At 54.3% G+C, this 16,604-nt stretch overlaps 3 protein-coding genes across 3 annotated transcripts; 2 read left to right on the plus strand and 1 right to left on the minus strand.

The window, feature by feature from the left end:
• Positions 1-199: 199 nt before the first annotated feature.
• IUM83_04904 (uncharacterized protein) lies at positions 200-1,460 on the plus strand (the record flags this gene model as incomplete). The annotated part of the gene is made up of 2 exons (XM_067929008.1): positions 200-304; positions 426-1,460. The coding sequence occupies 2 exons, from the start codon at positions 200-202 to the stop codon at positions 1,458-1,460; spliced, it is 1,140 nt and encodes a 379-aa protein (XP_067794671.1).
• Positions 1,461-1,746: 286 nt separating this feature from the next.
• On the minus strand, positions 1,747-2,945 carry IUM83_04905 (uncharacterized protein; the record flags this gene model as incomplete). Its single annotated transcript, XM_067929009.1, has 3 exons — positions 1,747-1,759; positions 1,831-2,759; positions 2,844-2,945. The coding sequence occupies 3 exons, from the start codon at positions 2,943-2,945 to the stop codon at positions 1,747-1,749; spliced, it is 1,044 nt and encodes a 347-aa protein (XP_067794709.1).
• Positions 2,946-4,001: 1,056 nt separating this feature from the next.
• IUM83_04906 (uncharacterized protein) lies at positions 4,002-6,758 on the plus strand (the record flags this gene model as incomplete). The annotated part of the gene is made up of 2 exons (XM_067929010.1): positions 4,002-4,862; positions 6,393-6,758. 2 exons carry the CDS (start codon positions 4,002-4,004, stop codon positions 6,756-6,758), a joined length of 1,227 nt encoding a protein of 408 aa, XP_067794580.1.
• Between the last annotated feature and the right edge of the window lie 9,846 nt (positions 6,759-16,604).

Genomic DNA, 16,604 nt, shown 5'->3' on the forward strand with positions numbered 1-16,604 from the left:
GCACGGCCGGGCGAGGCGGTTGCCAGTTGTGTCGGACCATTGGTCACGCGACGCCGAAATTTTTCTTCGAGCTTGGCACATGAAGATAGCGCCACAAACGTTGACGCCGTAAAAAGTAATCCCCGTCGTCCGTCGTAGGTTAGCTAATCAAGTGAAGGTGCGGCACCGCACATTGATATTTTGAGTTTCAATGTGCCAAATGGACGCGCAGGACGCCGCGACTGGCGCCAAGAAGCGCGTGCTGGACGAGGACCAGCGCGCCAAGAACCGACTCATTGTCAAGCGCTGTTACTACAAGAAATTGGTACGAGTTTGCCCATTTTGAAGTTGAGAAGGCACCGCCATCTCCGTTACTGCTGGATGGCCTCGACTACCTCTTCTCGTAGTCTGTCGCGCTGACTTGGCTGTGTGGTTGTCGTGCGCAGAACACGCTCAACGAACTCCGAGATCAAGTTGCAGCCTTGGAAGTCGAGTACGAGCAGCTAATCGCCGCCCAACACCTGCGAGATGCACAGCCAACGGCGGCCGATGAAACGAAGGAGGAGACCGACGCCAACTCCGCTCTGCACAGCGCATACGTGCAGCTCGCTCAGATGAAAAGCGCCTTGACCAAGGAGAACGCCGAGCTCAAACGACTTGAAGCGATGCACGCCACAATGGAGCGGCAGGTCGCCCAGTTAACCGCTGCGCAGGACAAGGCCATCGCAGCAGTCCGGCAGGCTCAAGAAGACAAGCGTACAAACCCGATTCTAGTAGTGAATCCGCTCACTCTGGAGCAGTGCAACGTGATAGCGCGTGAAGCGTACGAAGAAATCACGGCGTACCGGGATAGCAAGACGTGTTTCACCACGGGGGCGAATATGTTCGGCTGGCGAGATCGCCACAAGCTACTCCCTGACAAGCTTACGTTCTCGTTGGAGAAGATTTTTCCAGGAAGACTGTTGGAGGAAGTATCAATGGGGACGTGGCAAGTGCTCTCGCAACCTGAGTTACTAGCGAGTATGTTTCCGCGGGATGTGAAGCCTCTCTTCCACGTCACGCAGCGACTGGACGAGAACACGATCATCTACCACCACACTCTCGAGCGCGAGAACACGGAAGTGCGTACGAGAGCGTTTATTCTGGTGATGCGGGTTGAGCTTGGGCCGGACAGCTGCATGGTGCTGTACCGAAGTCTCGACCCTAAAGCTTACCTCCAGCATGAAGGTGACGGCATCATGCGTGATCCGCGCGGGCGCAAAAAGGTGGAGCCACAAAAGGAAGATGTGTGGATGAATGCGTTCGTTTGGGGAATTTTTGATCGTGTGGGTGACCACGGAGAACATTGTAAAGATGACTTTGGCGGCGTGATCGAAGGCACAGAGCTTGCGAGCGCGGGGTGGTGGTGTCTCGAGATTTTGCAGATTGCAATGCGCATCGAAGCTAATGTGATTGGCCCGCAGGCTCTCCTTGTGCAGTAACAACTCCTCTGTTTGAACGTTTGTGAACAATCCAAACGCAGATCAAAGCGTGCGTAAAATTACTAGTAGAGTGCAAACCAATTTATTGTGTTCGGTGTATATACCGCAAACAAAGAGATAGAGTTTGCTGGGGTCTTAATCTATTATACTTAACTCGGTGTACTGCATACATGTACATGTCGACAAGGACACGAAAATTGAAGGCGTTTCGGGTTTGCTTGCCGGAAATGAAGAATAAGGCGTAAGCGCAAAACAAGCTACGAATGCACAATCACTTCATGACTCGCTAGTCCTTCATACTTGTAGAAGTCCTTGCGACCCCGCTACTTTAGTTTCCATTGCTAAAAGTGCTCGAAGTTTTTGAACGTACCACCACCCGCAAGACGTGGCTTTGGTATCCTTAGTTGTCCCACCGTACGTGTATCTGCAGACCTCCTGTCGGTCGCCTGCGTACTCGCAGAAGCTCCACAAGAACATATCCATCCAAATGATCTCTTTCTGCGGCTCGATTTTCTTTCGGCCACGACGAGCTGGGGTGGAGCGCTCAAGCGTGAGAAATGTTTTGGGATCCAGAGTACGAAAAATCATGAGGCACCCTTCCGCTCCGAGGTTGATACGCATTGACAGTATGAACGCTTGAACGCGCTCGTCCGAGCCTTCACGGTCCAGTGTGTGGAAAAACACGACTGCGTCTTCGTTTACTCGTTGCATAACGTGGAAGTGCATACTTGCATCCCTCGGACTCATGATCTTGATTAACTCTGGGTCCGATACAACTTGCCAGATACCCTGCACCATCTTCTGCATCGAGAGGTGAGGGAAGACCTTCTCCAGCGAGAACATCAGCTGGTCTGGGAGGAAAATATGCCGGTCTCTCCAACCAAACATGCGTGTTCCTGACGAGCACTCTAATCTTTCCCGGATAGCCTTGAATTCGCCATAAGCTGTCTTCGCGATGTCTATGCAGAATTCGAGGGTCAGTCGGACCACCGACACTACTGGGTTCTTCCGTTTGAGGTCCTGCTCTTGCTGTATTTTCACATTTCCACGGTTTTGTGCGTCAACGAGCTGGCCGAGCTGCTTCTCAGCTGCCAAGAAGGTTGCGTTGACGCGTGTTAGCTCGGCATTCTCCTTGATCAATGCGGTCTGAATCTGTGCTAGCTCCACATACGCCTTCAGCGCGGAAACGGTGGCACCTTGTGGAGTTGGGCACGAATCCCGTTGGTGGTGCTTGGCAAGTAACTGTTTGTGCTGAACTTCCAAGGTGTCGACCTCGTGTTGAAGACGATCGAGCACATTCTAGTAACGCCAGCAAAGACCAAACACGTTCGCATTAGCGCCGCACATACCGCTGTAGATTAGTGAGCGAGGACCAAATCGTACCAGCTTTCTGTAGTAAAGGCGTTTGACGTGCACCCGGTTCTTGGCGCGCTCTTCGGCACTTGTGAGGAATCTCACCTCGTCAACGAGGTCGAGGAAGTCCATTGGGCCGACGTGCTGGGACTTCGAGGGCAAAATTACGAATGACTGAGTTGACTGTGGTGTGTAAGGATAGATAAGTCAAAAGTGGGATAGGCAGAGCCAGATGCATTTAGGCATCGAGTGGATAGTCAGGAATCAGATGTAGGTTTGATACAGTACAGATATCAGTGTATTATAGTATAGTTACACAAATCTTAGTGTTATAATTTATTATCAAAAATACATCAGAAATACATTAGAACGATAAACAAATACTATTAATACTATACAAAAATGGATAAGTAGTATCCGTACCATTAAGTACGATTGTAGAAGCTATGCACCGTGGCGTGGTAGATTTCTCCAGCGCAAGGATATCAGGGCCGTTCTTAACGGAGCGGGTGTGCGGTAGGCTCGGTAAGCTCGGGTAGGCTGCGCACCGGCTCTGTGCAGCAATCGGGACTACCTCGAGGGAATTTTCGATCACGGATCGGTAGGCTCCCTACGCCCTACGCGAGGGGGGGGTGCGCTGTCCGTGGTAGGCTGCCCAGATTCTGACTCTCCATCCAAATTGAACTCCCTCGAGGGTTGCTGCGCACCATTGTCTAGCCCAGCGCGAGCTCCTCTGAATAATCTTCTCTAATGTCAAGCGCCTGCGTCGCTGCAGCGACACACACGACAATGTCGTTCATCTCTTCATGTTGTAGCAGCAGCTACAAAGCGATGCTGTTGCGGGGATGTAAGCCCAACAACAGCACCACTTCAGCGGTTAACAACGGACAAGCGCGTAGACAGTTAGCAACGGACAGCAGTCAGCAGCAGTAGTGGGAAACGGACAGAAACAGCAGCTAGTAGCAGCGGTTGGAAACAGCCTCAACGAGAGGCACTGCATAAGAGAACATGGTGAGACTCAATATAATCACTTCTACATTTCCTTCGGAAGCAACAACAAAGAATTCTTTAGCTGGTGCAGCCAGCATGGAAGAACCTGACGGCGCGATGGTGCAGATCCCAGCCGGTGGAATGCTCCTCGCGGTCTATCCTCCTCTTCCTCCGCGGACGGAACACGAATTGCGACTGATGCAAGAGACAACTACGCGGACGGCAGTCATTCAAGGAGGTGAGACGAGGCGTAAAGTAGAAGCCCTGGTCCAACACTCGGCCGCTGCGCACCAGCGGCATGCAGAGAAGATCGGCCAGGTTAAGCTTCAGCAAGATCGACTTGCAGCGCAGACCTCTGAATACCTGCAGGCTCAGCATGAACGCCAAGCTGCTCTGCTCGAACGGCAGAACGAGATGCGTCGTCAAATGGACGAGCATCGAAAGTATTTGGAGGAACAGTACAAGATACTGAAGGAGGCAGAACAAGCAGTCGGGCTTCAAGGACAGAGGCTCGAGAACTTGGCGGAGGCGGTCCAGCCTCATCCGCAAGCTCGATGGGGTGCTTTTGCACAGGGTGCCGAACAAGCAGCCGATGAACGCATGGCGGAGGCTGCTGCAGTCACTGTGGCTGCAGGCACAAATCTACCGGTGCCTCCCATATACAGAGGCAGCTCTAAGAAAGAGAAGAGAGAGTTCATGGACAGCTACGCCATCTACACGAGACGGATTAAGGCATTGAACCAAGGGACACAGGCAAAGTTTTTCGTGATGCCCATCAGTGCGTGCATCGAGCAGGGTACACTGGTGAGAATCTGTGACTTTGAGCTTTTCAAGGCAGAGAAGGGCATTACGGAAGCTGAGTGGAAAAATTACTTCCTGACGGCGCGCATTCCTGATAACACAGCTTACAAAACACTGGATAGGGAGGTGAAGTCGCTTTGCATGGATGTTGAATTGCAGGATGCAGAATCTCGGCTATCCCGTCTACTGGCAGACTTCTACGAGATCACTGATCGACTCAACATGGAAGATGTCGTGCACACAGAGCCGAAGAAGGTAGTAGGCTACTTGATGGATGCACTTCGCCCTCACGCTTTTAAGGCTGCTGTGAAGGACCAAAGGGACAGACAATGCCATAAGGAAATGAAAACGAACCTTCCAGCTTTTCTTAAGTGGCTTCGCAGTGAGCTTGAAGGGTTTATGAGGTTCGAAGTGCACATTGCGGCTCAGATCCCAAGTAAGGGCGGTGCTAAGACAGCCCCACCACACAGTCTACCGAAGCGGGATTTGGGGGAGCAGCAGCCGCTGGCAAACCGAGCAGTACTCCGGATCGACCGAAGCCTAAGGGCAGCAGCACTCCGAAGCCAAAATCGTCAGATGATCGGCCTAAAAAGAAATGTTTCAAATGTGGTGATCAGACCCATGGAGTATTCCAATGCCCAAACATCTCGAGTCCAACGGAAGCTAAAGAGCTCTACGAAGCGACTACAGGGAAAAAGGTCCTGAAACCTGTACTAGCTATGGCTCCTTCCCGTGCCAAGGGTGAACGATCGTCATCAGCGACACCGTGCACTGTGATGGATACTGTTGAGACTGAGATTACTCCTGACAGCGCAGCAACAGTCTCGCTGGTGACGACAAAACTACTGAAGGCACTGTCAGCCAGCGGAACGTGGATCAACCAGCAAGAAGCATCTGATGAAATTGCGGTGGTAGGTGTTGGAGGTAAACCGATACCAGTGAACAACAAGGTTAAGTTAGATCTGCGGTTTTCGACGCCGGGCGGTCCGTTGGTGTTACGGAACGTTATCTGCTCGGTGGCTGACGGAGATCTGCCAACTGGTGTTGGAGATTTGCTGTTGTCACAATGGATCATGAAGCGTTTAGGCTATAGTGCTGAGAAGTTGCTGGCCACTGCACAACAAACAAGCCCCGAGTGGGATATGAATGATGTCGACGATCGCCCTAGCCGAGGTGTGGCAAGTGTGCTGGCCTACAGTGGTGGAGAGGAATCACCACCACGAGCGGACGAAGAGCGAATTTTTCAAGAGGCTGAAGACCGAACTTGCTTTCCTGAATTTACTCATGATCGCGACTCGGAGATGGAGGAAATTAAGGCCATCCTCTTGGAAAAAAATGATGAAGCTCGTAAACTAGGAGCTCCGGCAGAGTTTGTGGAAAACTTAGAGAAACTACTGTTGCAGTTTATTGATGTTTTTCGTGTGGTCATCGGGCGGGATCCGCCAGTCGATATGCCACCGATGGAAGTGACTCTGAAGCCTGGAGCTGTACCAGTAAAGTGTAAGGCTCGGCGTTACTCTCCTGTACACCGTGAATTCCTAAAAGCACATTGACTCACTGATCGAGGCTGGCCTTTGCTATAGAAACCCTAAGAGCAGATGGAGCTCTCCTCCACACGTCGTGAACAAGCCGGAGGCCGGGGACCATCGCATGACTGTGGATGTTCGCGGTGCAAATGAATGCGTGGAGCAAATAGTCTGGCCAATGCCGATACTCGAAGTGGCTTTTGAGCAATTACGTGGCTCATTGAGATATTTTTCACTGGATTTCTTTAAGGTTTTTTGGCAGTTCGCAATGGCCGCGTTCTGCCAGGAGATCTATTCCATCCTGACTGAAGCAGGAGTAATCACACCGACCCGCGTCCTCATGGGCGGGACAAACAGCGTCGCTTACGTCCAGTCTACAGTGCAGCAAATGTTTGCTGAAGTGTTTAACAATGGATTAATGATTTGGATTGATGACCTGCTCGGGTACGAGGATAGCGACGAAGGCTTGCTGGTTTTACTCAAGAAGGTGCTAACAATTTGTGCGGACAAGGGGCTCAAGCTTAATCCTAAAAGTGCAGCTTCTTCCTACGGGAAGCGCTGTGGTGTGGACGCGTCGTATCTGGTGAGGGCGTTCGCCACGATCCAACGAGGATTACAGCTCTCGTGAACCTGCCGGCGCCAACGACTGGGCAAGAACTACAGCGGTTTATTTGTGCACTCAATTGGATGAGAGTGTGGCGAGGTGCGGGCCAATTCCCGGCTTTCCAGATCGAACCTTGAATAAACGTAGACCGCCGAACGTCGGACTAGAGCTCAGAAGGCTCAGAGTCTTGAGGTCTCAGCTGAAATACCTCAGCTGAGCCCAACAACGGCTCGGATGAAACTTCCCAGCTCCGGTCCTTGGTCAGGCGCGGCGTGTGCACCTCCCTTGCGATCCCCTTTGTAGTGGGCCTACTTTGGCTCACTACTTTAGCTTACACGTCGCGCTACGTGTATGAGGAAGCGTAGGAGTTTATTAATAATTTGAATTAATTATACTTGAGTCCACAAGTATAATATAAATCAAATAAAACGCCAAGTAGGTAGTTTAAGGTAAAATGAGAACTGTATTGTTTGTAAATTGATCTTCCTCTAAAATCTGCTAAAAACTGTTTATCATCTATGAAAGGGTTGACAGCGGCTGGCTGTCAGAGCCCCGCTAATATGCATGTCTCTTATTGGTAGAAAGATGCTGCTTTCTACCAATAGGATCTTTGGGTAGGTGTGGACCACTCACTGTGGTGGTCCACTTCAATGTAACCATTGGTGTGTCTTACACCAATGTGAGGAAGTATCTAAAACCTTTAACAGATATTTATCTGTTAAACCATAAGTGACAAATGTCATGCACAAGTGACAGTTGTCACTTGTGACCGTTATCGTGCACAAGTGACTGTTGTCACTTGTGTGTGTAACCCCGTTACACCATCCCCCCGTTAAGCTTAGACGTGTCGGTCTCGACACGTCAATTAATATTGACTGCTTGTCAATTGTTTGTGCTAGGTTTCCGTGCTCATCCGCAATGAGCACGATCAAGCTGAAGACCACCATTGCAACAGAGTGTAAACTCTCTGTTGTTGTGTACAATGCGCGGTAGCGCGAGGTGCGCCGCTACCACGGGGACAGACAACACAGTGTCTGTGTACGATTCTTCGATGTCGACCGCGTCTATGCGTCGACATCTCTAAGCGAATTTCTGTTGCTTACCGTGATCGGGTAAGCAAGCGCCAAAGCACTTCGAGTCCTTCTCGAAGTGGCAAGTATTAGCAACTCCACGCTGTTGCGGTGGAGGCTGGTGTCCGTGCGCCGTGCGCACTGTCCGTCCAGGTGGCGGTGCATATTAGCAACCGCGACCACAACAGGTATACTATATGTATACCTGAGAGCTTCAATGATCTCCGTGCTAATTATCTAGCACGCGAGTCGTCAGGCGTTGTAGATTACTACAGCGCTCGCACTACCTTCTTGCTGGTAGTGCGTGTTGGGTTTCGTACTCCTTCACCATGTCCGGAACGTCTTCCATCAGCACGTTCCGTGGTTCCCACGTGTCGTGTTGGGGAGGGAAACCTCTCCAAAGAATGCGAAAACAATCCGGACCTCGGATTGTTTTCCTATGATCAACAATTCGCTGGACGATCTAGCGAATTTCTCCGCGTGCGTCTCGCAGCGGTGGCGGAGGTGGTGGAAACACGCCCCGATGGTCAACGCCGTGTTGACCTTCATCTCGTGTTGCTCCACGACCAAGTGACGGTCGTGGAGTACTTTCAGAGCGCGCTCTGTTCCATCGTGTCCCGGCTCTGGCGGTCTCCCAGACCGCCTTGAACGTGCCGGTCGGGCTGTAGGCCCGACTGTATTAACTGCTCCAGCGCGACTACGCGCTGGAGGGGAGGGTTTCCCCTGTCGAGTCTGTCTCTTCGGGTCAGACGAGCCACTTGGCTCGTGCTGGATGTAACGGGGTTACACACACAAGTGACAACTGTCACTTGTGGCGATGCGGGCTCCAAAATCAGGGAATAGCCTCGCGGCTAGACCTCGATCTCAGACCACTCAACTCAGAATCTGAGATTAGATCTCAGATCCTAAGCTGGGTGAGGCGTGTGTTCCTCACTCTTGCAATCCCTTGACTTAGTTCTTCCTAAGGCTACGCTGTGGGCCCAGACTTGCGTCGGCCACACCAGCTGCCTCCGAACTCGACAGTTCCCAGATGCCCCCAGACGAAGCTTGCTCCTTGCTTGGAAGGCCCTTGTACGCACGTGCTGAGTCCGCTGTGCCCCGTTTTCTTGAATATAAACACGTTCACTCCACACACACTTAGTCCACTTCTCTTCTCAGGCCCTTGGACTCTGGGCCTTAACAGCCTCCTCCTTGCTCAGCGACTCCGGCTTCGAGTCGCTTCCAGTCACGACACTTCCTCCGGCGGCTCAGACTGAGAGCCGCACAACGGTCTTCACTCGCCCCTCAGACCAGAGTGGCCCCGAGAGTTGGCTCGGTCTGAGCCTGCCTTGATCCAGGGTTCTCGCTCTGCACCCTGGGACTTCCGCGCACCACGCCTTGATGTAGGCGACACAGCGAAGCTGGGAACCACTATCCCAGACTATTCGCGCCACACGGATACTACTAGCAACCCCAGAAACCACTATCCCAGGTGTTGCTCTGCCGAAACCTCAGAGCGGAGCACCTTCCGCCCGAAAATATGAAGCACCGCCAGGAAACCAGCCAACCAGCACGAAAAACCAGCAAAACCAACGTCCCGCGTGTGGAAATACAACAACGAAGGCAAACCGGGCCGAAACACGAAAAGGCTTGGTTGTTGAACTTGAATTTATTTGGAGTTAGCTGAGCTTGACCGTAGAACACTCGTAGCGACTCCACTTGACCTTGCGCGCGCTGCCGGGGGCAGGAACTTGGTCCCTGTGTAGCAACACGCCCGTCGGCGCAAGACGAACTCCGCAGCTTGCGGTCTTCGGGGCAAAACAAACTCTGATTATTATCATGCACATGCACATACAAAGGGCCTATCAAGTAAGGGGTGCAAACATCTCCTGGGTACACCTTGAACAAGGGTGAGACACCCACTAAACTACTGGCTCGGCGGCGCCCGTGAATGCGTGTCACTGTCTTGGCGTCCTTCCGCTGGCCTGTCTGGGTCAGTCATCACTTGATTACACTGATTACACCTGGGTGCAAATCAGTGATATCCTGATTACGCCAGGATCTTGTGGCCGGGATTGGGCGGACTTGGTCTGTCATCACCTGATTACACTGATTACTCTGGGTACAAATCAGTGTGTAATCAGGATGACGCCAAGAATCTGCGGCTCCCGTTGGCCCAAATCCATAGGCGACTGGTCAGGCCGAATCTTGTGTGCCCGACACCAGGGGCCGAAAAGCCACAACGGGGCGACCCTTCAGAGTGACCTTCCAAGCGGCAACCGCCAACTCCAAAGAGCAACTACCGCCGCTCCCAGACCGGCAATGTAGCCATCGCTGTGTACCCACTTCACAGGCGAGACCACGAAGTCGCACTTCAGGCCCTGTAGGCACGCCGTAGGCTTTTAGTCACGTCCTAGGCTTGGAGCGTCAGCTGTCTTTCACCAGTTGCCACTTATCCTCACGAACATCGTGCATCCAGACACCAACTTGCGCCCACAATCACCGTGTCTCAGTTTTGGCACAAGTTGAGGGACTGCCGGGCTGAAAACCTGAGCTGGGGGCAAAAATACGATGTTGATTCCATACCCCGGCTGTCCAACCGATTTGACATGTCTCAATTCTGGCTCGAATTCTGGGACTCTGAGGCCGGGAATCTGAGCTGGGGGCAAAATTACGATGTTGATTCCATACCCCGGCTGTCCAACCAATTTGACGAGTCTCAGTTTTGGTTCAACTTCTGGGACTCTGAGTCTGGGACTCTGAGCTGGGGGCAAAATTACGATGTTGACTCCATATCTCAGTCGTGGCACCCCAAAGCCGAGATGAAATCAGACGCCGCACGCCACGCCTTCTTCCCAGACCCCAGACTGCACATCTCATGGTCTGGTCCACAGGCAAACCTCAGACCGAACTCCAAATCACCAAGTCTCAGACTTTTGCCACCACTCTCAGGTCTCAGAACTCCGGGCATTCCAAACTGTGAGATCACCAATCTGAGACCTGAGGTCTGAGACTTAAGCAACCATGGGACTTCAAATCACAGACCCAGAAGGCCAGGGCTCAATTCGTCACCCAGATCCCGATCCAAGGCCTGGAACCTCAGATCTGTGGCCTCTAGAGCGATTCTCAGACCTCAGACTCCAGACCGAATTCAAATCTCAGACCTGGGGATCTGGGGTCGCCGCAACTCAACGTTCGCAGAGCTCAGTTTCCAGATGTAGCCAGCACAACTTGAAGTATGTACAAAAACCAGACTTGGATCAAGAAATATCCACGTTCCAAGTGACATGTGGCCGGTACGTGGTAGGGTTTGGGCCTCTGACTGATGGGTCCTGGCCAAGAATTGGCTCGGACCTCGTCACAACCGTCCCTTATGTGCGCTGGGTCCAAAGAGATCATTCTCGAGTTGGCCCCGGCGCACATAACCGGAAGATGCCCACACTCGCCCCGTCCCGGCCGCGAAATCTCTTGCCGCGGCTCCCGGGTCTCGGGCCCAGCCATTTCGTGAACAGTCCGGAGTCACAAAACTTCATATTGCAGCGCTGGCACGCGCAGCACATTTTTCGGATGGCCGACGACCACGCGGACGACCAGCGGCTCCCCGTGCCATCGCAAGGTGGCGGCGGACAAGACGCGGGGTCGCGGGGCGCTCCTGCGGCTCCCACAACCTCCGGCAGCGTGTCCACGTCCACAAGCAGCACGTTCACGGCCTCTGGCAGCACTCCCACGGCTTCCGCCTCCGTGTTCACGGCGACGGCGACCTCCACAAGCGCGTTTGCGTCGTCGGCGACCTCTACGAGGGCGCACACGGGCTCCACGACATCTTCGGCAGCTTCCAGCATGTCTCCAGTGACTCCAGCATCCGCCTCGACGGTCCCGCGCTCTGCACCGGCACTGCCGGCTTCGCAGCCACCGTCCGGCAGCACCACGAGCTCCTGCACGTCGATCACACCGCCATCCGCATCCACGACGCTCGCATCAGTGAGCACGGCAGCTTTGACGCCACCGCCAGCGTTGCAAACGCCTTCGGCGACGTCTCCGGCGGGTCCACGGCGGTCGTTCACGCTCTTCAGTCCCTCGCAACGCCACCCGTCGCCCGTGCCGTCCACCATTCGGGTCCCCGCGACGCTTGACGACGTGGAGAACCGCGCAAACCTCGTTGATGGGTTGGATGGGGTCGCGCGCATCGAAGATGTTACGCGCTTCTCGAGCACCGAGTTGGCGTGGTTGAGCAGGATGGCACACGTCACCGCTTCGCAGGACGTGATCCAGCCAGTCGCTTCCGTGCCGCTGAACTTCTCGGATCCAAGATCGCGTATCCGCTTCGAGCGAGAGACCGTCCCTCTGGTGCAATGTTTCGGCGTGGAGCACTTCGCGCGCCGCGTTGTCGGTACGGCCCAGTGCTTGCAGCGCGTGCTGAACTACGCTCAAGCACTCGAGCGTCCCAGTCCCGGTGGTGCCGCCCACATTCAAGTCGGGCAGCTCTCGGCCGAGATCAATCGGCTGACCGTGGAGCTGAAGCGCGAGCGCGAGCGCCACGCTCAGGAGATGCGCGACTATCAAGGCTCTCACCAGTACGACGCTGCCGCAGCCGGGCGAGAACAGGTGGTCCGTGGTGAGCTCCAGGCCGCTGAGGCTCAGCTCAATTTCCAGCTGTCCGAGAACAAGAAGCTTCGGGCTCAGCTCAGGGCACAGCCACCAGCTCCACCTCCGGCCAGCAGTCCGGATCGGCTACTTCGAGCTGAAGTTCAAGCGCTAACCAAGAGGCTGGACGACGTGCAGGCTGAGAACCAAGCGCTTTGCGGGCAGCTGAAGAAGTGCGGCAGCGACCTCGCCGCCTGCCAGAGCACCCTGCACGCCAGCGACGTCTACACCACGCAACTCAAGCACCAGCTACTGAGCGCGGTCCCGTTCTCAGCTGAGGCGCTGATGAACTTCCTGATGGCGAACTGCAGCGCTTCGGGGCACTGGGCGCGCCTGTATGAGCTGCTTCAGCGTTTCCAGAGCCAGACGGACGTCCCAGCCAGCTTCAGGACGACGCTCCAAATCTCGGCGCGGGACCAGACTTCGGATGACTGTGGGCCCTACGTTCCGCTCAACACCGCCGACCCAGTTCCAAGCCCAGCGTCCGCGATCGTTCTCAGCGCTGCGGCTTCGACGTTGACGTCTCTCCTGGGTTCGGCTGTGCCTCCGGCGGCGTCAGCGACATCGGCTCAGGTTACCACTTCGGTCCCGATCCAAACTCAAGCCTCAGCTCAGCCCAGCAGCACGTTAGCTCAGCCCAAGGCCACGTCGACAGCAAAGCCGAGCAAGAAGAAGAACAAGAAGCCAAGCTCCACCCGGACTCCTTCGCTGAGCAGCGCTCGAAAGGCTGGTGGCAAGGTAGCCAAAACTCCAGCCCAGCCAAGCAAGTCTTCAGGTCTTCTCGCCGCTTCCAGCACAAGTCCATCCAAGCACCTCACTATCAAGCGTATCAACGATCGGATGAGTCTGCCCGGCTACCCTTCGTCCCATTCGCCCCAGAAGGTTCGCGCCTCCAAGGAATCTCCGTCCCGGGTCTCAGATCGTCTGGCAGCGCTCAAACTCCCCCGACATCTGCCGTGGGAGCATGTCCGTGGCGACGTCAGGGAGTTGATGCGCGCCGGCGTCGACTTCTGGGACGCCGTGGACCAAGCCGGGAAGTCGCAACTCCTGCATGACCAATTTGGGAAGAAGGCCCTCGTGAGCATGCTGGTCTCGGCGATCTACTGGGAGCAATTGGACTCCACGCCTTGGCTGGCGTACGTGCCGTCAGCGTACTACGAGGCAGCGATCAAGCGGGTCCGCGACGTGCACTTGAGTCAGCGGCCGCCCAACTGGGATCCATTGCCTGAGAAGCCCAGCCCGGAAGACGAGGACGACGACTCTTCAATCGACACTGACTTCTCAGATGTCGACGACGATGCCGATGACGATGATGATGAGCTGGGCAGTGGCGGGCACTACCAAGTCAAGAGCTCCAAGTCAGGTGCCGCTTCAGGGAGAAGCTCCAGTGGGGGCAAAAGGATACGCGACCCAACTTCGTCCGCCGGTGGCTCAACTTCCAAGCGCGGCAAGACTTCGTCCCGTACAACTTCGCATGGTAGGTCCAGTCCTGTTGATCTGCAGGTTCCAGTGTCTGACCAAGCGATTGACCCAGCTCGTACATTGGCTCCGCAGCAGATCTCAGCTCGCTCGAGTGGACGCTCTAAGGCAGGGCTCGCAGCGCGCCCAGATGATGGAGTTATTGAAGAACCGCAACCGGGCCAAGGTAGCTGGTTGCATTATGGCATCAGAGTCCAAGACCTTCCTCGGCAGACGTTTGGCTTCCCCAGATACGCGCCGTGCAAGAGCCATATTCAGCACCTGCACCAGCGCTGGGAGCCGGTCGAGTACTTGGAACTTCTCAAGACAAAGCCCTGGGATGCCATGTGGAATCAGCGAATCCAGACCCTGGTGTTCTTTCGATGTCACGACTTGGGCCCGGTTATGGTTCGCGCTCTGAAGCGTGTGGTCAACTTCATGAGCCTCTGGCGGCGAGCTTACTGGGAACGCTTGCACTGGGTCACGATGGATACACGTTTTGATTACGAAGCCATGGCTGCACTCCTGGGCATTCCTGAGCTTGTGGATCTCTACCGTGACCGCAAGGAGCGCAGTGCCGAGTTCGAGGTTCGACGTCGGGAGCTCATGGAGGATCTGGGACGCGTCAAGGGCTACACGGATGATATCTGGTACGAGCCTGGACTCTGGGTCGTCCCTCACGATCCTTGTCATTGGATCCTTCGCGACCCAAGTCGCCAGATCTCGCTCCCGGATCAACTCGAAACTTTGGACGATGCTGAGCCGGCTCGCACGCAATTCGCCACTCGCAGCTCGGACGACGCGTTTCTGGACCTGGCCCCTGTCGAGCTCCAAAGAGACCCACTGGACGATGAAGAGCGAGCCCAGAATCCAATCGACCCAAGCATCATCTACGATCAAGCTGAGTTGGAGAGAGTTTTGGAGAGCCTTCGGCGCCACCGAGGAGAGGAGGATGAGTAGTTCACAGAGATGTAGCGTTTTTAACTTAATATGACGTCCTCACGATTTTGCATTGCGTGTGTCACTTGAGTTCTTATGCATCTCAGCTCGTTTTCACTTCCTCAGTTAGAAACCGCTTCGGCTCACTCCAGGCATATTCAGGATAGGGTAAACATGTAGAACTTCAACAAATTTCAAACACAAAGCAACATTAACACATGCACGGTTTAGGCTGAATACCTCTACTGAGCCTCAGGCTCAGGAGGTTCATCACCAGCCTGCACAGCTTTAAACCGTGCCTGCGCTCGCGTGCTCTTGTTGAATTCGTAAAGTAAAGCTCCACAGTTCAGCTGCGACATCGGCAGCCACTCCAACTCCGAATAACCCTTCCACTTTACCAAATACTCTCGGACTCTTCTCGACGTCCGGGTTCTCTTGACCCAGCGGACATCCCGGATGGCCTCAACCTCATAGACATCCTGAGTTTCATCGGGCTCGTCAATATCCTCGGGCAGTAAGGCTGCATCTAGATCATCTTCCTCAGACACTTCAATCTCAGCTGTGGGTTGGTCTGGGAACAGCGCTCGCGGCTTGAGTCGACTCACGTGGACCCACGGGTAGAGCTTGTAGCCAGTCCCCTCGATTTTCAGCTTGCACCGATAGTCATCTGAGACTTCCAAGATCCGGAACGGCCCATGCCAGAGATGAGCAAATTTCTTGCTCAGTCCAGGTTGCACTCGGGCCAGGTATAACCAAACAGCATCACCGACAGCAAACCCTGACTTCAGCCTCTCAGAGAGTTCAGCCCAGACCTTAGTCTGAGCTTTCGAACGTTTCTCTTTGGCTTTAGCTTGGAGGTCCTTAGCCCAAGCTTGGGCGTACTCATATTGCCTCTGCACGTTCCGTCGCCACTCATAAGCAGTCCTTTGATCCAGCCCAGCGGGGGGAGATCCCAGCATAGCTGAGACTGTGCTTTTCGGGTCCCAACCGTGAACCAAATAAAATGGAGTGTCGAGACGAGTAGCGTCGAAGGACGTGTTCAGAGCCCACATCAACTTCTCCACTTGGTCGTCCCAGTCGCTTTGGTCAGGTTCGGAGACGTAAGCTCGGATAGCTCGGACTACGGTTTGCACAGAGCGTTCTTGCTGGCCATTGGCCTGAGGGCGGTAGGCTAGGGTCGCACGCTGTCGACTTCCCAGCATTTCCCGGAACTTGGTGAAAACCTCACTCATAAACCGAGGATCTCGGTCATGACGCAGCATTTCACTCGCTCCAAACCTCTGAAAGACATATTCCATGTAAACCTCAGCCACATCCTGAGCTGTAGTAGAACTCATAGGCCGCCCAATAACATACCCTGAGAAAGCACACTGGAAAAGCAGCAGAAATACATTGCCACGGTCTGACTTAGGAAGATGTGTCACAAAGTCCATAGAGACCACCTCAAAGGGCCGAGACGCCAGAATATTTCCGGGTGAAGGCCCTGGGTTGGGCGGAGCTCCCTTAGCAGTGACACAATCCACACATTCCTTGACATAGCGTTCCACATCTGCATACATCCCAGGCCAATAGTATTCTTGGCGAAGTCTCTCGAAGGTGCGAGTAATTCCCTGATGGCCGCCTTGATAATCTTCATGGCTCAGCTGCAACAGGTCGTCCCTGAGAGCGGAAGGTACTACCAATCTCAGATTCCCAGCAGCGTCCCTGGGTCGACCTGGGGTAGGACGGCTCAGATAATACAGGATATCCCGAGAGTCTAGCACGTAACGATCCACAACCT

Source organism: Phytophthora cinnamomi, assembly GCF_018691715.1.
Source record: "Phytophthora cinnamomi strain GKB4 chromosome Unknown Contig23, whole genome shotgun sequence".
In the NCBI taxonomy this organism is placed as follows: domain Eukaryota; phylum Oomycota; class Peronosporomycetes; order Peronosporales; family Peronosporaceae; genus Phytophthora; species Phytophthora cinnamomi.